General features: G+C 40.2%; 1 protein-coding gene across 1 annotated transcript in view; it reads left to right on the plus strand.

The window, feature by feature from the left end:
- Fras1 (Fraser extracellular matrix complex subunit 1) overlaps positions 1 to 23206 on the plus strand; it is a 424900-nt gene that overhangs the window by 235185 nt on the left and 166509 nt on the right. The window contains exons 21-22 of the mRNA XM_076864881.2: positions 18997 to 19149; positions 19350 to 19496. Coding sequence (XP_076720996.2) covers positions 18997 to 19149; positions 19350 to 19496 — 300 coding nt within the window. The remainder of the gene's footprint in view (positions 1 to 18996; positions 19150 to 19349; positions 19497 to 23206) is intronic.

Genomic DNA, 23206 nt, shown 5'->3' on the forward strand with positions numbered 1-23206 from the left:
ACTCTTCTATAGATGATATTTGTCGCATGTCTGGGAATTCTCTGCACTGCTCGCCCGCAGGCATTTACTAAATATTTGTGGATTCAAATGGAACATCTAATAATACTCCTGTAGGACCTGAAAAACCTTAGAATCTCATACTAAAGAAGAGTGAAAGGATGACTTTAATATCTTTGTACGCAGTTGGCAATATCATTTTAAGACAGCAAAGTGGATTGTCAAAACACTCCAAAGATGGTGTCCCTCTGTCTATTCTGTCTCCCCTTGCTGGGTAGAATCTTTGCCATAACCAGGCATGAAATTTTAAGGAGATTAACCCAAAAGTAGACCAGTTGCCTCAGGAGATGAGATTTTTTTTTTCATTCTCATTTTAGAACTCAGATATCAAACAAACAGCAAATTAGGAAAGCAAAGAGAAATTTCAGTAACGTTGCAGACATCTGCCATTTATATCCATCTATTCATTCACACAACATCAGGAAATCTTGAGTCTCTACTAATGGTCAGATGTTTGGAATACTTCGGAGAAAGTGAAGAAGTCAATGAGCCTGTCACCGAAGACTTTACACAGACGAATATAATGTTAATGGGTCTGTGTACACGTTTTTACCCTCTTCTTTAAATTATAGGTGAAGTTTGAAGAGTTCTGCCTTTAGCAGCTGCGGTGCTACTGGGCAGATGGTAAAGGCGAGGAAGCTGGGACTGGTAGAATGGGTGCTGGAGGGCTTGTCCTTGGGCAGGATGGACTCATGGCCAGTTGTCTAGGTCACAGTGTTCAGCAGGCACATTCATTCTGGATACCACAGTCTGGTGGTGGGCAGAGGGAAGCGAGTCAGCGGCAGCATAGCTGGTGGCACCATGGTCCTGGGTGATCCATTCCTTTCTGTGCAAGATCTTCACACTAGACTTGGGGATTAAGTTTTCTGATCTCTAAGAAGACTCAAAACTGTCAAGTTGTAGGAGTGTAGCTGAAAAATGCTAGGATTCAGAGGAAAAGCCTAGTCACAGAGACTGGGAACAATTTAGAGGCAATGAAAAGTAGAATCTCCAAGTCCAGGCTTAAGACTAATCAGAAACCCTACCAGCTTCAGGATCTGAGTCTCCTTGCTCATGCTGCTCATTGTAGTCAGGTCTGTCTTAGGAGGTTGACAAAGGGAAGACATTGGTGTCTGCCTCCCAAAGGAGAATCTGATGATAGCAGGGGTTGACTGTTATCATCATTTGTAAGCTTGAATTTAGCTACTGAGTCTTACTTTACGATATACCGGAGGAGCTGTTATGAGAACTAAGAAGTTCCTGACATGGTGTTTCAGTCAGCTTTGTGTTACTACAATGAAATACCCAATGCAGCCAACTTATAAATAGAAAAGGTTTATTTATTTTCAAGTTTTGAAGGTTGGAGGTCATGGCATTAGCTTCACTTCCATTTTGGTGAAGGCCCTTCTCTAAGCTGCATCACATCATGGTGAAGTCATGCGTGTACATTAGAGCTTATATTACTATATAGGAAGTCAGAGGGAACAAACTTCTACTACTTCCCAGTAGCACCACCCTGGGGACCAAGGCTTCCATCACAAAGGGTCTTTGGGGGATCCAACCCATATTAAAATCATAGCACATGGTTAAAACACATTAGTAGTTAAATATTGAGGACCCACCAAGCACAAGTTACTGAGTTGCTATGTGAGGGAGTACAGAGACCTTTCAGCCTTCTTAAGGAGATGAACTAAAGACTCAGAAAACGAATTGTATAAAGAAATGTATGTTCAGTATGTTCATTTATAGGCAGTAAAGGCTGTAGGAGTTCAATAGAAAGATATGCAATAAGACATGGAAGGCATCACACAAGAGATGAAGAGCAAGGATTCAGTTAGAGGGAGGTCAGGTGGGCTTTTTGATTCCTCCAGGAGAGAGGCCTAGAAGCTAAAGCCTAGAAGGTTGTTCATGGCCAGTGAGTCATCCAACCAGAGTGAAGAACATGGTTGGCATTAAAGCATATTAAATGAAAGTGTTGGAAAATTTAAATTGGAACCAGAATATTAAAAAATCCAAAGTTTCGGGCAAAATAGTGTGGACTGATCTTATAGGTGATAGGGTTATAAGAGTTTTGCAGAAAACTGTTCCTTGACTAAAGGAGTGTTATGGGCAAAAAATCTGCAAGCTGTGTGAAAGATGGACAAGGAAAGATCTGCATCAGGGAGAAGAATGAGAAGGTAGTACCAAAGCTACATCCTTAATGATGGCTTATTCTATTTCCAATCTATTTTCATGTGGACCCTAAAAATTTTATACTGGGACATATTTTATAAATAAATGTTTATATAAGGATATTGGAAAATTTTAATTTTTAATGAGCTCTGTTCCTGCCAATGTCCAGAACACTCTTTGATAGTAAATTAGGTGATTAGGAAATGCATTAATTTTTTAAGGCTAATAGGGGACCTTTAGAATCATGGGACTGAGTTAAATGATTCTGAGAGTCCCTAGTCTTAGAAGATCAGATCCCATTAATGTGAGCTGGAAAGGCAAAGACTGGCTGTCAAGGGAATTAAGTGTACTAAATAATGTTTTAAAATAAGATAGCCATTTTCTGGTGCTTGGGAATCATTTATTCGGTGAAGACTGGTGGAATAATATTTGTTATAGAGAAGTTTGAGTAGTAATTTCACTTGTTACTTTTAGAGAAATTCATTGAGCCCAAGGCTTGTTCTTTCACTAAATATATGCCTTTTCTAAACACTTCTCACTCATCTGTAGCATTGTAACACATTCATTCTTTTACCAATTCATTGAGCATTTATTAAACATAAGTGCCATGGCAGGCTGAGCTCTGTGCTAGGCTCTGGGGGTACAGAGATGGAACTTGAATTCAAGAAACTTAGTTTAGTGACAGAAGGAATATTAGTCTTCTAGGGTTGATATAACAAAACACCAGAGGCCAGGTGTCTTAAGAGAAAGATCTGTGGAAGATGGTTTGGAAGATGAGACGAGGGTGGAAAGACCTTAGGAGGTAGTTGCAGGAATCCACATGAGAGATGAAGACGTTTATTGAGAAAATTGATGAGGGGATGGAAAAAAGAAATCCTGGCTTTTCTAGACCAGACGTCCAAGATCAACAGCCAGCAGGGTTGTCTTCTCCTGAGGCCTCTCTCCTTAGTTTGCAAATGGTTGTTTTCTTGTTGCCTCCTCACATTGTCTCCCCCCGGCTTCTTTTCTTATAAGATAGAATTAGGATCAGACTCTGAGGCTTATTTTAACTTAATTATCTCTTTGGTGGTCCTATATCCAGCCATGATGACATTCAAAGGTTCTGAGGTTTAGGACTTCAACACACAGTTGTGGAGGACACAGTGCCCATAACAGGGGAGGAAATTGATTAGTATGATGTTGCTGTGGTATTCTGTCATGGTACAGGATCCTCGATAAACCTGCAAGATAGGACCCCAGTCCAGACTAGAATGTCTGTATAAGGGGGTGTGAAGGCTTTCTGGAGCATGTCACAACTGATAGGATTTTGAAAGGTAAGAATTAGAGAAGCATGAAGTTTTGAAGAATAGAGCAATCCAGCAATTCCAAAGAAGATATCTACTTAGTCACCCATGAAGACTTACGTAGAATGTCAGTCCTGGGTGTGGGAAGTGTGAGACTTGAAGTGGAGGGAAGCAGAGCAGAGCAGAAAGGCTCTACTCAGTTTAAGAACATGCTCTGTCATCCAGGCAGTGGTGAGATTATCTCTCAAAGGCTTTAAGCAGGGAGCGTCATGGTGAAAGTGAAAGATCTGTGGAAGACGGCTTGAGAGATGAGACTAGAACAGAACCACCATTGGGAAGTAGTTGTGGAATCCACATGAGAGATGAAGGTCTTCGTTGAGTGAGCCGCTGAGGAAATGAAGGGAGGGAGTCCTGCCTTCGTTGGCTGTGACTTTAGGTTAATCTGTACATGTTTGCTGTTTTGTGGGCAGAAATAACCAAGAGTGGCAATTTCTTTTAGTCCTGATGATAATGGAAGAGGGTTCTTTATAGATGGTTCCCAGGTTTCAGGTAATAGAAATTCAAGGGATGGGAGTAGATAGATGTACCACAGGAAGGAATAGGTGTAACACAGAGTGAGGAAGACTGTGTTTGAATTTAGACAAGTTGAACTTGGGGTGACAGTTGGACTTCCTGGGGCAGCTGTTCAGGAGCAGACTGAAGGGACAAGTGAAGCGGTTTCTTCTTGCAGCCACCAGGAACTTGTCTCCTATCTTAAGTTGACGCTGAACCTTTCTCCTGGAATTCTGTTTTTTAAACTGAAGTGTTGCCTTATTTGGGTTGTAGTTAACCTCGTAGAATGTTTAGATGAGTTTTATCTAAACTCAGGAAGGTGTCAGGAGGAGCTATGTGATGACAGAATGGAGGGTCATCCACCCTGGGCTGTGTCATCAGTGGAGCGTCCTTCAACGTCCTTGAGAAGTCCTAGCTCATTGGAGGCCCTCTCTGCTCTATGGTGAGCCTTACAGGGTGGTGGGATTTACCTGCAGGACTTATTCACTCTCTGAGCTGTACCCCAGATCATCATTGGAGACCTCTTAATCACACTTAGCTGTTTAAAAAAGAAAATTACATCTAATCTATCACACAGACAAGAGTAAACACATCCTGGGAACAGGTCCAATAACCTCAATGTGTTCTCACATATGGAGATGTCATATGTTTGGGATTTTTTTCCTCTAAGTCTATCAAAGAAAATATATAGTTAGTGAGATTTAGGCCTGGGCTGAGGGTTTTCAACAAAGATAAATGAACTGGGGTGAGAGGCAGGCGTGCATAACATTGAGATAGACATGGTTAAGTGCTATGGAGAGCCAGGGTTTTTCTTCATAGATTTTTTTTTCTCCCACATCTCAACATTATCAAAAATTTCCAAAGCCTGGGGTGCTTTATCCATTTATCATTTGCAGCTAAAAGCTTTCTCCTGTTCATAGAAGTGGGTGAAATTAAAAAGAAAACACAAATAAAAACCTGAGGGGGAAATGTCAAATGCAGATGCATTTTAAAAAAAAATAATATCTTGGGCTCTCTGGATGCCTAATGGGATGGCTATACATTTTAGTTCTTGTGGGAAAAGGTAATAATTCTGAGAGAACAATATTGCAGAGGGGAAGACTGGAAAAATTAAAATCCCTGATTTGTTAGAATGGGGGAATTCTGAGGGATTAAAAGTGATTTTGTTTCAGCGGGAATTTTTTCATGTTTCACCATCCATATGGGAATGTAAGCAAAAGAAAACAAGTTTCAGTAAAGAAATATGACTTTGATCGTATTTCATCTTGTGTTCCGTGGAATTCAGGGTCTAAGCAACAGTTATAGGTGTTACATACAAGAAAGACTCTTGGGAAAAAAATAAGTTCTCATATTTATTTGATCAGGCATTTTGGTTAATTAAAGTTAATAGACTTTCATTATTCAAGTATTTCTTAGAACTTTATAATTGCATGTGTTCATTATGAATTGATAAAATATGCTGCCTGGACATCATTTCCCCAATATTCCATTAAAAACCCTCTCCTACTTTTTTTGTAGCCTTTCACAGGGCTAACCAATGGCTTACAGAATGATCTTTGGAAAAACCCCTGGACTAACTGGTGTTAGTGTTTTGAATTATATTTGGTACTAAAGATAAAATGAGATTATTATCCTGTATGCCATAGGCTCCCTTTCCCCTCCTTCCCTCTCTCCTCTTTTTCCCCTCACTGCCTCCTTCCTTTCTGTGTGGGCTGGCAGAGGGGTCACCCAAAAAGATGCACATTTTCTACCCTTTTGCTTCCTGAGGAACACAACTGTCAACATTTTTCTTCCAAACCAATTATTTTAAAAAACACTTTTGAGTTTTTTTCCATGATTTTCTCCATTTATTGTCATAATTTCTAAAAGAAGGGTCCTAAAATTTTTTGGTGAAGAAGTAGAAGTTCACAGATTAAAAGAGTAACAGATATTCATTTTGAATAAGCTGATAACAACTGCCACACTGAGTAATGTGGCAGGGTGGGGGCAGGGTGCAGTTCAAGTTGAACACAGTTGAGAATCTGGGAAGGAGCCCTGGGCGAGCCAAGGAGAGCCAGATCTGTTCTGTAGCAGCTTCTACCATGTGGGGAGATGGGTTGGCCCTGCAGTTGCAAATGAAAAGGAAGGAAAGAGGCACAAACCTTAAACATATAGTGAATTGCTTTCTTCTGATTATCAAAATCCATCCCTCAGTGCCTAGCTGAGATTTCTTCCCTTCTAGACCAGCCTTTCTTGGCATCTCCCACGTCTAATTCCTGGTATGCTACTGGTTTCTACCAGTTACCTGGCACTTGGTATTGGATCTAATAATAGGTGATGGTTGTGGGGACTTAGTATGTAAAGTGTTGTGCTGATTGCTCCAAATGTATTGTGCCAATGAACAGTCATAATGATCCTCTGAGGTAGCTACTAATCCTTTTACAGCTTTACATTAAAGAAACTGAAATGCAGAGAGTTAAATAATTGGCTCAAAATTACTGAAGTTGCAATTGATATAACCAAGAGTTAAACCTAGAGAGTGAATCTAGAATACACATACTTAATCACTTGTGGTACTCCATGATGTTATAGAACAACTGAGAATGCACAATAGGAGCTCAGGAATGATTTTTTGGTTAGTGGATTGACAGGGTAAGACGAATAAGGGAGCTTGGAGAAGTGCTATCAAGAAAAGTTGCAAGAACTTGCTAGTCTCTTGAATGAGGTTTACACTGTCATGTTCCTGTATTATTATCCTTATTAAATGATAAACTTTAAAGAAAAATTTTAACACATACTCAAGTTTGATAATTTATATCATTCCACATTTATTTTAATGTTTTAAAGGAGTATATAACTGCAGTTTTATAGTTGTAGTCAACAACTATGTAATTCTTTGTTCTTTTTCTCTTAACTATCACATTAATTTGCATGTTAATATGTGCAACATAATATGTGTTGACAATACTGGAAGTATCCACATAATTCTCATTTTTATGGCTAAATACTGTTCAGTTATGTTTATGTAACTTAATTTAATTGACCATTTTATCTGGCTGATAATGAGTAAGAGATGATTTTTTTGCTTGGTCCAGGAATAGGTTAAACATGACTTTCAATACTATAGCTTAGTTTTCCATGTTATTGTTAATAGTAAAAATGGTGTGTGGATTTATACTTTTCAAAGCATTTGCTTAACTTCTTACTCATTTGATCATCCCAAGAAAGCTTCTTGCAGAATTGGGAATACTAGATAATTCCCATTTTTGTTGACTGGAGAATTAAAAGCTCAGTGCAGTGCCTAACTAGCACATAGGTGGTATTTGAGAAATGTCAGGTAGAACAAATGACTCAAATCAGGTGTCCTAATGTCTCATCTAGTCCCTTTCTAATGCGTACTAATTGGATCCAGGACCTCCTTCTTCTCAGTGCAAATCATATTTTGGTTCTTATCTCCTCTTTTTCCTCTTCATTCCATTCCTATTCTTCTATCTCTATATTTTTTCAATTTTCTTGTGCTTTCTATTTTTTTTAAAACACTTGCATCGTTATTTTCCTTATCTTCTTTTTGGTAATGCACTTTCTTTTCTTATTTCTCATCATGTCACAGTATTTCCTATTGCTTGAACTATGAATTGCATACCCAATCTCTCTCCAAAATTTTCAATGATTGTCTCTTCCTGTCTCTATTTGTGTTTTATTTAAGAGATCACACTGTCTACTGAGGGATGATTGAAGATTTCAAGGCATTTCTTTTCTTTTGAGTTTTTCCTTTCAGAAAACAAAAACAAAAACAAAAACATGATCCATGCTTAAATTGAGGCCTTTCTATATTTAAAAAAGGGGAAAAAAAAAGAATCACAACAACAACAGGTATTTTCTCCTTCATGTGACTTTTGCTAAACATACCTTATCCAGCTGTAGTAATCACAGAAAGCTTACTTACAAGCTCTGCATCCACAAGGCTCCCAGTGAAGTCAGGGTCGCTGATGTCTTTGTGGGAACTGTGAGCCAGACCCAGATTTCAGGGAATGTTTTTGCAGGTCTGTGTTAATGGAACACAGATGGATTTAAACACAGCTTATCCTCTTCAGTACCAAAGGCAATAAAACTCTAAGGCTACACTAACTTTCTTTCCTTACACTCATGCAAATCTCCGTGGTTTACTTGTAGTAGACAAAAACAGTGACTTAGTTGCAAGCATGATTGTTATGGTGTGGATATGAGGCGCACCCCCCCCCCCAACTCCTGTGTTAATACAGGAATATTCAGAGGTGAAATGATTGGATTGTGAGCACTGTAACCTTATCAGTTCATCCTAGTTTGAATGGGCTCACTGGGCAATAACTGTAGGCAGATAAAGTGTAGCTGGAGTAGGTGGGTCACTAGTGGGGCAGTTCCCTGGAAGGGCTCATTTATCCTGCAGCTCCTTCCCCTGTCTCTCTGCTTCCTGGTTGCCATGAGATTCCCTCTTTCATGACCTTCCACCATGATGTTCTGCCTCCCTGTGGTCCAGAGCAATGAAGTGGATTTAGACCTTAGACTAAATCTCTCTGAAACTGTGAGCTCAAAGTAGACTTTTCCTCCTCTAAATTATTTTTGTCAGGTATTTTGGTCACACTGTTGAAAAGCTGACCCACACAATGATCATCAGTATTAATGTTGGTTCTGATGGGGCCCAGTACAAATAGAGAATAATAAATGTTTATTGAACACTTACAGTGTGCCATCTGTATACATACATTATCTCATATACTCCTTGTTGCAACCCTAGGAGATCAGTCCTATAGCATCTCCATTTTACAAGACAAGAGACTGAGGTTAATGATATTAACCCATCTGCCCCAGCTTGTAACCAGTAAGCAGTAGAGCTGGGCTTTATACCCAAGCAGTGCCTCTTTAAAGGTACCCATGTGACTCCTGTGTCCTTGGCCTCAGTTTCCATCAGGCACTCTCTGCTTCTTGGTCAATTTTATTTACCTCTTTTTGATGCTCTGTGGTCTTGCCCACCATGGCCTTCCCACGTACTCTCCACACTCCCTTTATGTTTAGTCCACAAGTCTGATTTCTTGTTTTGTTTTGCTTAGAGGAGTAACATCCTATGATAAAGCAAACAAACCTCACCTTTCTTCTCAAAGTCTCCACCCACTTTTCTTAAATCAGCACAATTCAAAACTGTTGAGCTACAGCTGCTTCCTAGCTACCCCTTTTCCATATTTGAATCACTGCCATATTTTGCAGATGCTACCTATGCAATAGCTGTTGGACATATTACCTTTTCTCTGTTTCCACTGCAAAACTCCAAGCTCATGTTTCCCAGAAAGTATCCTCAATTTTTTTTTCCCAAAAGGCTCCTCCCTATTAAAAGTCTCTGACTTCTTCCCAAGATGAGGGGTAACTCTTCTTGAATATTAGCTTTGATTTATAAAACATCTTTTAATGCTCAAAACTTTTTAATGGCTTCCCATTGCCTACCGAATGAATTGTAAATTCCTCACCCTGCTTTCCAAGGTCTCTGGTCTCCCTTAGCCCCTAAGTGAGTGTCCAGAGCTCCAGGCATGCTAATTCTCTTCCTTACTTCACACTACCCGCCTCCTCTGTACCCTGTGCTAAGAATGTCCTTAGTTAGCATCATTTACATTTATCCACCGAGCATCAAAGTTTAAGACCCTCTTCTTCCCTTTGGATAAATGCTCTTTGTACCTTCTTTGACACAGCATTTTGTGTGTGGTTTTCTTGTCATTCCTCCATGAACCTGTCAAGGGAAGGTTCTGAGTCTCACTCAATGTACCGTCTCCCATAGTATCATCTGTAGTGCCTTCTACCCATCTGACTTGCCATAAGTGTTAATAAAGTGAACCATTTTCTATTTTGAAGCTAAGTCAAGTAAAACAGAGATGGGATACAAGGTGTCAAGATCCACAAGCAGGAATGTGCTCATGTCCCCTTGTTGGTGGTGTGATCTGGCACCAAAACTGAGAGCTTTGCGTTTATATTTGACACCGCTGCTTGCCACCTTCTTCAGATGGTCTGTGTTCTCGGCTCCTACTGCAGCCTTCCCAACACATTGGTGAGTTTGTGCATACTGGGTAGAAATTGATGTCCTTTCACATGAAGGTCAGTCTATTGTGGTGCTTTTTGTTTGGTTGGTTTGCTAAAAGTAAAGCAATGGCCGTAGGCACTGAAAGAAGGAAGTTTTGTTTGCTTATGTGGCTGGTTGGTTTTGTTTTGTTTGTTTTATGGTTTTTGCACTAATTCAGAGTCTCTAAGAAAAAGAACACATGCTTTCTAAGAGCTTACGGGTGAGCTGAGCCTAGAGTAATGATGAAAAGGAAAGAGATTCCTCTTTCTCGTCTGCCATCCACTTGTTATTTTTGGATCCTTTCTGTACTTATCTCACAAGTTGAATCCCATCGATTTTAAAGGAGGCATCAGAATCCAAATTCTACATCTTATAAAGGGCCTGAGTTTCAGTATGAAATTGTTTCCTTTTTACCTCATGAAGAACAGCTACAAGTGCTGATTATTTTAACCACTTCCAAATGCACTGAATGTAGTTGCATCAGGAACCTAATCGACTGACAGGACATTACTAAAAATCTCACTGTGTGTCTAAATTTATCTTTATAGGTCATTATTTATCAGCTAAGGAGTCACTGCCCCATAAAACCCAAATCCAAAGCTATTGCTTCAACAGTACACATTTACTTTAATATCTTCAAGCTTTTTTGACTTTGCTCCAAAGACCTGAAATAAGTCATTTCACTGCTGTGTGCTTCCATCCATCATGATTGTGGGTAATCCTCACTGATCCTTGAAGCAGAGCCTTTGTGATTTGAAGAAAGCATCACACAGCGATGACCACATGCAATTTCCTCACAGCTGCAGGGTGACATATTAGGGGATGTTGCAGCTGCTGAGTCAAAATATTAATTTTTTATCTGTTGAAATTTTTAGCATGTCTGCATGCTGTGCAGATTTACAAAACAAATAGAACCTTCTGATGCTTAAAACAAGAACTGTATTTATTTTATCTGGAGCTAGTAAATTCATTTCCAGGCTCCCTTGCAATGTGTTCATTAATTTGCTTGTTTAGAGTATGAATTCACTGCATTTATTAACAAGGAAGCACATACTCAAACAATTGGAATTCCACCCCCCCACACACACACTCATACAACACAAATGCTTATTGACATCAGTAACTTGAAACAGGCTAAACAGAAAGGTACCCTTTGTCTCTCTTCTTTTCTTGTCACCCTTAATGAGTCATATGTAAAGACTCATCATTGTAATTGCAATAGTGACAAGAAAGAATTTACTTACTGAGTGGCACTGGGAGGAAATCTGAGACGACCTCCAGAATTGGCACTTTCTTCAGCAATTAATGGATGCACACTCACCATGTGGACATAGTAGAGGCCAACCTCCTATTTTTTTTTTTATTTTTTATTACAGACAGGAAGATCAGATGTAAATGCCTCACTGCACAGATGGGGATTTTAGGATGGGACACTAATCCTTGCAGAGGCTGCTAGATTGGTGGGTTGGAAACTCACTTCCCCTATTTTAGTAACTGCAATCCTGGTAAAGATTAAGCAGCAATGGTATAAACTTTCTGTAGTGTGTCCTGGGAAATTGTTTCAAATAATCACCTTTGGGCAGGAACAGGAGTGGAGTAGACAGGGGATTCATTCTGGGGTTTGTTGACCTCTCTGAAGATACTGCCCTTTTAAGGACACAATTTCTGATGGGTGTGTTACTACAGCATAGTCCAACAAGGATCTGAATTAAGTTACCAACTACCAAGAATAATTCAGGGGTTTCCTCAAATCAGCTTAGTTCTGAGAAAGTGTGTCCACAGTGTAAAGTGACTGGTGTCAAACATCACTGGCACCACGTCACCTCCTGCAGTGCCTTGAGTCAGGACTCCTACCATCTCTTAATTGCATTTAGACTGTATAATTAATACATTTGGCTGGCCACTGGGATATTTCTCTCTTCATCATCTCAAATTGTAACTGACAACGCACTTGAAAATTGTCACACACACAATCAGGTAGCACCTTTTTCTCCTGGCTGGAAGTGGATAGAAACCATTCAGTATCACCCACATTGACCTTTTGAGTATGTGCCTCCTTGTTAGTAAATTCTCCCCAGTTCCTTAGTATTTATTCCGATATTGTTTTCCTTTTATTTGACAATTATGTAAGTGCTACCTACTACTGATTTGGCCACATTCTACTTTGTTTTCCTTTTTAAAAGAGTTTTGGGAACTGACATGAAGATAACCTGAGGTGTTCTTTTCTTCCTTCCCAAGGTTCTCCTTGAGACCCGCACTCCCCTCCACAGTGGTGTTCATGTACTTGTGTTACGTTAGTATTCTTCACCTGCCTAGTCAAGCATAAGCCCTTAAGAACAGTTCAGCTGTGGGATGTTAATTGCCAAGAAGGGGCTTCTGCAGATGTAACAGAGGGGAAGAGGGGAGTAAACAGTACAGACCTTAATCCTGTCTCCCTGCAAACGTTTCATGTTGACAGCAGCTGAATGTCAGAGTTTTTTTGGATTGTTGGTTTTCTGCTGTGGTTTTATGTCTTCTCTCATTTATACAATTTCTCATTTAAATCTGTAAGAAAAACACAGAAACCTCGGCAGATAGATACAAAACACAAATTCCTAACTGCCTTTAGGATGTATTCCAGACTTCTTTTCTTGACTTATGAAGGCCTTCCAAACCTGACCCAGCCAGGACCTCAGCGGTTCCTTTTATGTTCTTTAAGATCCTGCCATATATGAATTTTTCTCCCTTCCTTGAAGACTTCCCATTCTTTGGGATTTTCCCAGGTCTTGAAGGCATCCCATGTCACTGGATTTTCATGGAAGATTTCCCTCTTTTTGGAACCCTTTCCAAAACCTCTCACCCTTACCTGGTTGCTCTTGCAGAGAATGCACACTCCTGGCTTCCCCTGGGAGGTCTTCCCTGTTTCCTGGACTGAGTTGGTTCCTCTCTTATATACTTCCATGTCATCCGGTCCTTACCCTATAGCATTCCATAGTAATAGCCATGCTACTCCTACGCCTCCATGTTTACCCTGTGTTCTCTTATTGCTGAACCTGCTGTGCCACATCTCCATCCCTGGTGGCACAGACATAATTTGATTTTTTTTTTTTTTTGGCATTGCCAGGGATTGAACCCAGGGCTTTACGCATGCTAGGGAATTATTCTACCACTGAGCTATACTCAAGCCCATGAACATAATTTGGAGAGAGCTCTCTTTAAAGAAAGAAGCGCAGCCCAAGTCCCATCTGAACACTGGATAAATATTCCACTGGGCTGTCTCTAAACCTATTCTGTGGGAGAGGAGACAGGGCAAAATTGAATGGTCTTTCTGCTCCTTTTCTCTCTCCATCTGGAAAAGCTTTTGTGGGCTGGGATAGGGAGATGAATAATATAGGGCTGATTTGATAGGAGACCTGGCTCTGTTAGTTCTCCAATGCACATTTGGGTTTCCTTTCTTCTTTCCTTCCTTCCACCCCTCCCACCCTTTTCTTCCTTTCTTCCTTCTTTCTTTTCTTTCTTTCTCCCCTTCTTACTTTACCTGTGTCCTGGGCTCTACAAATTTTTTGTTTTGTCTTTTTGTTTGTTTTTAGATGGTGCAGGGGATTGGACCCAGGCCTCACACAGGCCAGGCAAGTGTCTTACCATTGAGTGATGGCCCTTGCCAAAAATCTGGTATCTCTGTAGGTCTGATTTTGATGACTTTCTCTAGGAGCACATGATGATACCACACTCCTGGTTTAATGCAGGAAAGTCACAGTGGGTGAGGAAGAAATCACTGATATTGATATTTCAGATTATTATTGGACATACCTATTAACTACTCAATTACAATGATGTATGCAGGGTCATTTCTCCCCGTCCCACCATCCTGAATACCCTGTAAGTATTTTGAATATATCGTAGTTTGTAAGAAATAGACTTTTTTAAGTACTCATCCTCACGTTAAAAAAAAACACAAATAAAAACAACATAACACTAATTATCACCAACCAAATTAGTCAAGATTAGTTTTACTATTTTAAATTTTTTGGTTCTGTTGAAGGTATGATGAAATAGTCTCATGAATGGTTCTGGGAAATATAAATTGATTCAAACTTTCTGGAAAGAATTTTTTGACACATATTAAGAATTTTGTCTTGTTTTTCATTCCCATGGTGGTTAAAGGTATATACACCAGAGTTGGTCTGGATTGACATATGAGCAAGGGACTTTTAAACTCTCAGAGCCTCAGTTTCTCATTTGTAAAGTGGGGATAATGAGATTGTCTACTTCATCTCTTCAGATGAGATTATTCTCTTATAGTAATTAGTAGAGTGCTTAATATGTATTCAGAACTCAGTAAATGTAAATAGACTATAATGATACTGTGAATTATACTATTTCAACATTGTCCTTTAGGAAATAATCTGGAGTGCAGACAAAGATTTATGCACAAAGATTTTATCATAGACTTAATTAGAAATTGAAGACAAATTGGAAGTAAATGTTCAAACTATAAGAAAAAAAAAGCATTTTTGGTTGTTTCCTCGATGCTGGAATATCAAGTAGGTCCTGTTTACAAAGAGTCTCTAATGATAGGTAGAAATGTTGGTGAGTATATTGAGTATATAAAAAAGGGTATTGAGTATATAAAAAAGAGCTACATGCTCACATTTAATATAATCTCACCAGTGTGAAAATCTGTATATGTAAAATATGTAGAGAAAAAACTAAAAGAAAAAATGCCAATGTTAGTAGTCAGTTACTGGCTCTGAAAGGCATTCCTAGGGTGATTTTCATGCTTATTTATAATGTGTAAAGATTTTTTTCTATTTTTCTTCCATGAACTACTTTACAGTCATAAAAATACTACCCCAAGATCCCTGTTTGAACTCTGCTCAGTTTTCCTCTGTAGATCACAGTGGCCCAGGCTGGAGCCAGAATCCTGCTCCAAGGTGGTACCCAAGGGACTGGCCCCTTGTAGCCTGTCATGCCTGAGTTCTGGAGTTGCCCCAGGGAATGGTACTTTTCTGGTTGTAAGTCAGAGCACTGGTATTAATCCTCGAGCTCTTGTTGCTCTGATTTCTGGCTTCTTTCCCTGTGAGTCATTACTCATTTTGAGATCTCCCAAGGAATTCTTTCCTACAAAGAGATTTTGACTTCAAGTCTCTGAAGACAAAGGTGTTTTCTAGGTTTTAGGAATTTATTGTTCCTTTTGGCTTGGTTTAATAAAAATCAGTCAACCAGCCTTTGGAACAGGATTCCAAAGCATATTTATTTAAGTGGTCTTCTGTGGAGGGCTTGTGTATGACAGGATTAGGAAGGGAGGTTTGTGTGAGTGGATGAATGCAGTACCCACTCACGTTGTTGCTTCGAAGTGAATTTATTTAGAGAATCTGGTGTTCAGTATGACTTTTTAAATCACAGAATGCCTACAGATAGTGAACAAAAAGAGAGGGTTCAACTTTCCAAACTCAAGTAGTTATAATCTCCCATGTAAGCTGGAACTATAAACTAACTTGGATTAATGTGACGCTTTGGGCAGCTGCAGTTCATAGTTTTATATTTTCAGACATCATTTATTGATTTCTCCTTTGCCTCTGGGTACTCACTCTATCATGCAATGTGATATGTCAGGGGATTGATGGATGTCTTCTTATGACTCTTGAAACATGGAGCCATAGAAGGAGGTGGAGGCCCCAAGTCGTTTCAGTCTCCACAGTTCTTGAGCTGTTTCTACTAGCTTCTGGAAGCTCTACACCTAAATCCAGGCATTTTTGGTTGAATACATCTGGAGACTCAGTTAGCATAGAAGTTGAGGGTTGTGAGAAATCCCTACATTCATCAGGCAGTCAGAGGCAGAGAAAGAGGACTCAGCACAAGATGATCACCAGGGTAAAATGTGCTAGGAGAGGATACAGGGATTTTGCTGAGGAGGGCTGGAACTCTGGAGGCCAAAGGCAGGTAACAGTGAAGTGGGAGTTAGGAAGGCAGGAGACAGGGTATGCAGAGCAAAAAGTTCTGGGGCAGAAAGAAGTACAGAGCACGTTTGTATGTTGAGGAAAAAGCAAGTTAAGGGGGAGGAAAAGTGGAATAAAGTTGAAAAATTGGATCAAGAATGCAGATGCAGGGCTGGGTGTGGTGGCGCATGGCTGTAATCCCAATGGCTTGGGAGCCTGAAGCAGGAGGTTCACAAGTTCAAAGCCAGCCTCAGCAACTTAACAAGATCCTGTCTCAAAATAAAATGTTAAAAAGGGCTGACATTGTGGCTCAGTGGTTAAGTGCCTCTGGGTTCACACAAAAAAGGTAGATGGAGGAATCCTGAGACATGGAAGAAAATGAAATAAAAAATGGGTAAAGATAGCTGTTAAGGTTGGAAGGAATGAATTGAAGGTGCTAATTGAGTGAAGTAGCTGGGAGAGTGGGGAGGAGGACCTACGCGACTCTTGCTTCCTTCAGAAGTAATTAATACACATCACACTCCTCATTTCAGCAGCTTCTAGAGAACCCCAGGATCAGGCAGACCCATAAATACCTATTTATTATACCCACAAAACACTACAGAGATTTGCTTACTTTCTCTTCGAAATGTCCCCTTGGTGATTATTCTTTTTTTAATTTCTCTAATTGCACACTAGAGAGTGCTTCAGTTAGATGCAGCTAGTTGTTAGGCAGCGGAACACCTGCAGATCTTGTTGCTGCATGCCTGAGCCCAGAAAGCTCTGTTCATGCTTGTTTGAAGAGGACGAGGCCAAGGCTTTTCATAAAAAAGCCTTGACTCTGGTAGTGTTTCGGAGATTTCCATCCTAGCACTTCTCCACTCGCCCAGGTAATCATGAAACACTCTCACCTTCACTTCCCCCAGCAACTTTCCAGAGCTTTTGAACTTCCCCTTGCACACCTAGGATTGTGCTGCTGCTCTGGGAGGAAGACACAGAAGAACAGACGACTTGGCATGTGTAGAAACCACGCACCAGACGGGGGAAGAGCCCCCTTCTCACATGTCCCTGGATCCGGTCATTATTTCCTTTATAATTTCCTGAAGAGCTATAATGAGGATTAATTTGGTTCTTACGATATCATGAATTGTTTCTGATATGGGCAAAAAAGCTGCTCGTAATTTGAAACTCCCAAGGTTCAGCGAAAGGTCAGGGGCTGTTGGTTTGTGTGCTATTGAGAGTCTTTGTTTTTCAGGGGAACACTTGGCTCAACTTCTGGGCTGGCTTTAAGGGTTTGTGGGGAAAGGGTTCTTCTGTGGACAAGTGGGCACTGGGATGGGGGCAAGAGCTGGTACTTGTACAGAAAATGTGTCTAGATGGTCAGTAGTTGAGAAAGTGTCACCAAGAGTACAGGTAGAAAGACTGGTTTTCAGCAGGCCTCAGGGCAGGTGATCCATTTTACTGACATGGATTTTTTTTTAGTGAAAATATAGCTGAAAATCACAGTGTCTCTTTCCAAAGCCTTGAGGTGAAACAGGACCCTCTGGTATTGCCAGCTGGCCATGCTATCAATAGGAACTGGATTCAAAGGAGCTGTATCAATAACTAAGAAAACAGTGAAGAAACCACACAGCACAGGAACGTAAGTTTCTCAGGTAGGATGGCTCGGTGACCTAAGGGTCAGCTCTAGCACTGGAAGGAGCAAGAGAGAGAGCAGGCACACCCGAAAACTTCTATTTATTGGGAAAAATACATTCAAGAAAGTTCCACCCAAATAAGGCAAGGGATTGGGTTTCGAAGGGTGGAGGGTGGAGTCTTGCTTGGTGATGTCTTGTGGTCAGCAGTTTGACTGACATCTTGGAAAGCCACACCCATCTCAGGTGCTGTGTGGAATCATAGGCAGAGTGAGAGGAAAGGCACACATATGTCGCACAGCCCCATCAGGCAGTAATGTCAGGCCAGTCCCCTCATACGCTCAAATGCACACAGCTCACACACACACAGCCCATGGCTGGCTCGTGACACTGTAGGTCCTGGGTGGGCATTAGCAAGTGCAAGCTCTTTGCATCCTGCACGGGAAGGTGGGAAGGCTCTGTATCCTGAACTCTGACTTTTCTTTTCCTAAATCTTTATTCCTTTTTCATTTGGGTGCATAATTCAGGATTTGTGGGTTTTCTTCTGCCTTTGGGATGAAGGATGGTAAACGAGACTCAGAGGGTAATCACCACTTGAAAGCAGAGCAGAGGACATTTTCACCCACACTGAAAGCTGAGCACAATCGAGTTCTTTATTAGAGGATGACTATTATATGAGCGAGAACAAGAGAGTGCTGGCTACACAAGATAATTTGTTTTATAGTTTTAATCACAGCTGGTCCGACAGAGCAGCTATGAATCATGTATCAGGTCATAAAAGTGATTTTTTTTTCAACTCCCAACCCTTCTTTATAACTTTAGCTAAAGACTAAAAATTTCCAGTGACTCATTCCATTATATACTACCTGCCTTGCCCCCATCCCAAAAGCTGAGACTGGTGTGCTCTCTCTGGAAGACCAAATTTGTGAGAAGGAGCCAAGTGCAGGGCTCAGGAGCCCACTATGACCAGGAGCACAGACTGGAGACACACTGCCCTCAAGTGCATGGAGCCCTTAGGGGAGATGTTGAGCATACGGAGCCTGCTGTGTCTGTTGGTCTGACAGTTCTGTCTACACCCCCAGCAAGTATCTATCACATGTGCCCTGGTACTTGAAGGTCATTCAATTGGAAAGAGATGAAAACTCAATTGCTGTGCTGGGCCTAGCCATTTGCTAAAAGCCTCAAACACACAATTTGTACAGGTCCCAAGCTTCTGCTTTACTGACATACGCTGCCTTTGGGCTACTCTCCGGCTGTCTGTGCTGCAGTGCTGGTAATTGAAATCCCTCTGCCCTCCGGTGTAGTGATTAGGCTGTACTCATGAGTACCGCTGCCTTCTCTCTGTTCTCTGCCCTCTCCAGACTGCCATCCCCTGTGCCAGCACTGTGTAGCTGATCTCCAGGACACTGGGAGCATCTGCCTGAGGTGCCAGAATGCCCGCTACCTGCTGCTAGGGGACCACTGTGTTCCTGACTGCCCTTCTGGATACTACGCAGAGAGGGGAGCTTGTAAAAGTAAGTGCTGACTCAGGAGGTTCTCCTGGGGGCAGTTGCTGAGAGGGCTTGAGCTTCCTGAAGAAGAGAGGAGCATATGTGCATGGACCGTGAGCCAGACCAGCGAATGTGCTGGAAGTGGGGGCCTTGTTATAACCAGCACTTGCAATGCAGCCTTGGAAGTCAGCCTGGCTTCATGGTTTCTGTTTGTTTCTCTGCAGAATGCCACTCCTCCTGCAGAACCTGCCAGGACGGAGGACCTTTCTCCTGCTCCTCGTGTGATGCCAACCTCGTTCTGACCCACATTGGCACCTGCAGCACCACTTGCTTCCCTGGGCACCATCTCGATGACAACCATGCTTGCCAGCGTAGGTATTTTAAATGAACCCTCTCCCTTCTTCTGCCCTTCTGTGCCCATGAGAAGAAATTGTGAGGTTCATACTGCCATCTTCTCTCCTGGCAGCCTTCATTTTTCTAAAAGGAAGAAAGCTCATCTAAAAGGCAACATGGATACTCTTAGAAGACTACAACTCAGATTTCAGATCACTGAAAGCACTGTCCTCTCTGAGTATCAGCTACATGATTTTAGGCAGGTTACTTAACTTCTCTTTTCCGGTTATCTCATTAACAAAATAAAAATGTTAGTCTATCTCATCTTTATGGTTTCTCTCATAAATCCAGTTGTTTGATCCTGGGCAGAGAATGGAGCTCACTCTAATTCACAGTCAGTGGATTGAGCACGCGTCTGGATTTAATTTGTCTTCTACGTGTATTTATTGAATATTGACAATGTGCCAGGCTTTATATGTTTCAAAACATTCCATTTCTGCCCAAATAATAGTTATTTTATCTTGTATAAGAGCTACTCATATACATGTCTTATATCTTAAATAAGCTAGACTATGATTAATTACTTTGATTCAAAGAGGACAAAGGACAAACCAAGAGTTAGAATAAATTAGGAAAAGGGCAAATCTGGATGGGAAAAAAATTAGGAAATCCTTCACAGATGAAGGAACATTTGTGATAGGCCAGGGCAGCTTACTTTATTTCAATCACTAAAGTGTCATTTTAAAAAATTGTTAGACTTTTGAAAATGACAGTGAACAAATACAGTGGTGATATTTCAATTTCATGTTCTGGGAAGAACCATATTAAAGGCAGTGTAGACTAGTGTCTAGGAGAGTGGGCTCTGGAATCAGGAGACTAAAGTTCAAATCCTAAATGGCACTCGCCCACTCTGTGACAAGTCAGTTAATTGTAGTTCCTTAGTTTCTTTTTCTGTGAAAAGGGGATTTGAACAGTATCTACACTCCAGTGTTGTTGCAGTTAACACAGACCCCAGCAGGGAACCAGGTCTATACAGACTAACTATTGTTGTTACCATTTGTCATGGTCATCATCGCCATTATCAACACCATCTGGAATGAGGCAAATAATTTAATAAAGTTTATTTATATGGATAGAGATAGAACGATAAATACCGATAAATACCGCTGTTAGTTTATTGAGATGTTTGCGTGCATTTGCATTTGATATGAAGTTATATGAAACTCACACTTTTGCATCATCTGTTGAGATACCAGAGATAGAACTCTTTTTCAAACAATGAGAAGATTTCTTTACTTTTGAAACAAAAACTTTGCTTGTTATATATCAACCATCCGCTGGAATCTGTAGATTCTATAATACAGGAGACAGGAATAAAATACTTGTGCTTTCTATCCAAGAGCAAGAGCGTGTTGGTGGAGAAATGGTGACTTAGATTTATGAGGATCTTCCCAGCAGCAGACTCACAGAAACAGAAGTTCGAAAGAAAAAATAGAATCCCTTGTATGAAGTATAGGTGACAAAAATGCATTGCATTAAAATATTTCTCTTTTGGGAAGTGTTTTCTTGCTGCAGGGTGGCCGCTGCATAAACACATTTGCTATGCTACCATGTAAATAGGATTTCATAGACTATTTCAGTTGAATTAAGAACCTCCTAACTTTAGTCCTTAAGTTTCACCCTTTCTAAGATCGGATCAAGTAAGCCCCAAATTGAGATATTTGAGTTTCTATTATGTAAAAAAATTAAAAGTCAACAATGCCCCTTTGTAATTCTCCCCATTATAGACAATTATAGGCCCTGACAATTTTAGAAATTGTGTAGTAAAGGGCTTTTGAGGAAATGTGATCAGAATTGTGTGAGGCAGTGATAACTATATTATTAAAGAAAGTAAGGACTGGAGAGCTTTCTAGATTTCAGTTGCAGAAATCTTTAGAAAGTGTGCATTATTAACTGAGCTCTAAAGTTTTAAGGGTGACTAGGTTGAGATAGAAACTAGAAAAAAGTGATAATAAGGGGCTGGGGTTGTGGCTCAGAGGTAGAGCACTTGCCCCACACGTGTGAGGCACTGGGTTTGATTCTCAGCATCACATATAAATAAGTGAATAAAATAAAGGTCCATGAACAACTAAAAATATATATACATTTTAAAAGCAATAATAAAAAAAAAAGATTCTCAGTCCTTAAAACTGTAGTGCTTTGGAGCCCAAGGACTCTAGAGTTACTCCATCAAACATTGCACCCCATGCAAAGATAAAGATGGCTTTTCATAGCCCTCCACAGAGCAACAGAGAACAATCCCTCATTTACACAGTTACCTTCAGAGGTTTAATTAACTGTCATTTCCCACTTGGATATTGCTCCAGGCAGAACTGGAGCCAGCAGAGTGTTCAAGCAGAAGTGGGTGGCCATCTCTAATTTAGGGACATTTCTTTTACCAATTATAAAGATTGACTTTTGGAGTATGCGTTTCAACCATCTTCAAATGCACCGACAACTACTCGGTACCACTTCATTTTTGTATTCACAAGTTTATCTTTAGGATCTTCATCAAATACTTTGCCCAATCAAACAATGAGGGCAAAGTAGACATGAAGAACAGTGGAATAGTGTAGACGACACTGTGATAAACCCACATACTGACAACCATTTGATCCTTGACAAGAGAGCCATAAACATGTTGGAGAGAAGACAGCCTTTTTGAAAAATGATGTTGGGAAAACTGGATATTCATATGAAGATTGAAACTAGATCCTTATCTCTCACCCTGCACAAAAGTCAAATTAAACTGAATTAAGGACCAGAAACTTTGCAAATGCTAGAAGAAAACAGAGTTAACACTCTACCATATTGGTACAGGCACTGGCTTCCTTAATAAGTTCCCTAAAACTCAAGAAATAAAACCAGGAATCAATAGTGGAATGTCTTCAAATTAAAAAAGCTTCTGCACAGCAAAGGAAATGATTAAGAATGGGGGTAAGTCTTTGCCAGCTGCTTCTCTGACAGGAGATTAATATCTAGACTATATAAAGAACTCAAAAAACTTAGCACCAAAAAACAAACAAACAAACAAAAACTCAATCAATAAATGAGCAAAACAACCAGACACTTCTCAAAAGAAAAAACACAGATGGTCAAATGATATATGAAAAATGTTCAATATCCCTAGCAATCAAGGAAATACAAATCAAAACTACACTGAGATTTTCTCTCATTCAGTCATAATGGCAATGATCAAGAATACAAATAATAACAAATGCTGGCAAGGATGTGGAAGGAAAGATACACTTATACATTGTTATAAGAGACTGCAAATTATACATACACTCTGGAAAACTATGAAGATTCCTCAAAATACTAGGAATGGAACCACCATTTGGCCCACCCATCCCATCACTCCCTGATATTTATCCAAAAGAAATAAAATCAGCATAATAGAGCCATACAGCTACTTCAATATTGATAGTAGCACAAGTCAAAATTGCTAAGTTATGGAATCAGTCTGGATGACTGTCAATAGACAAATGGACTAAGAAAATATGATATATATATATATATATACACACACACACACACACACAACGAAGTATTATGCAGCCATAAAAAGAATGAAACTATGTCATTGACTGATAAATGGTTGGAAATGGAGAACATCACATTGAGTAAACTAAGCCAGTCAGAAAATCAAGGATCAAATGTTTGCTTTCATATTTGGAAGCTAGAACAAAATAAGGGAAAGAAGGAGGAG

The sequence above is a fragment of the Callospermophilus lateralis genome, chromosome 8 (genome assembly GCF_048772815.1).
Source record: "Callospermophilus lateralis isolate mCalLat2 chromosome 8, mCalLat2.hap1, whole genome shotgun sequence".
In the NCBI taxonomy this organism is placed as follows: Eukaryota; Metazoa; Chordata; class Mammalia; order Rodentia; family Sciuridae; genus Callospermophilus; species Callospermophilus lateralis.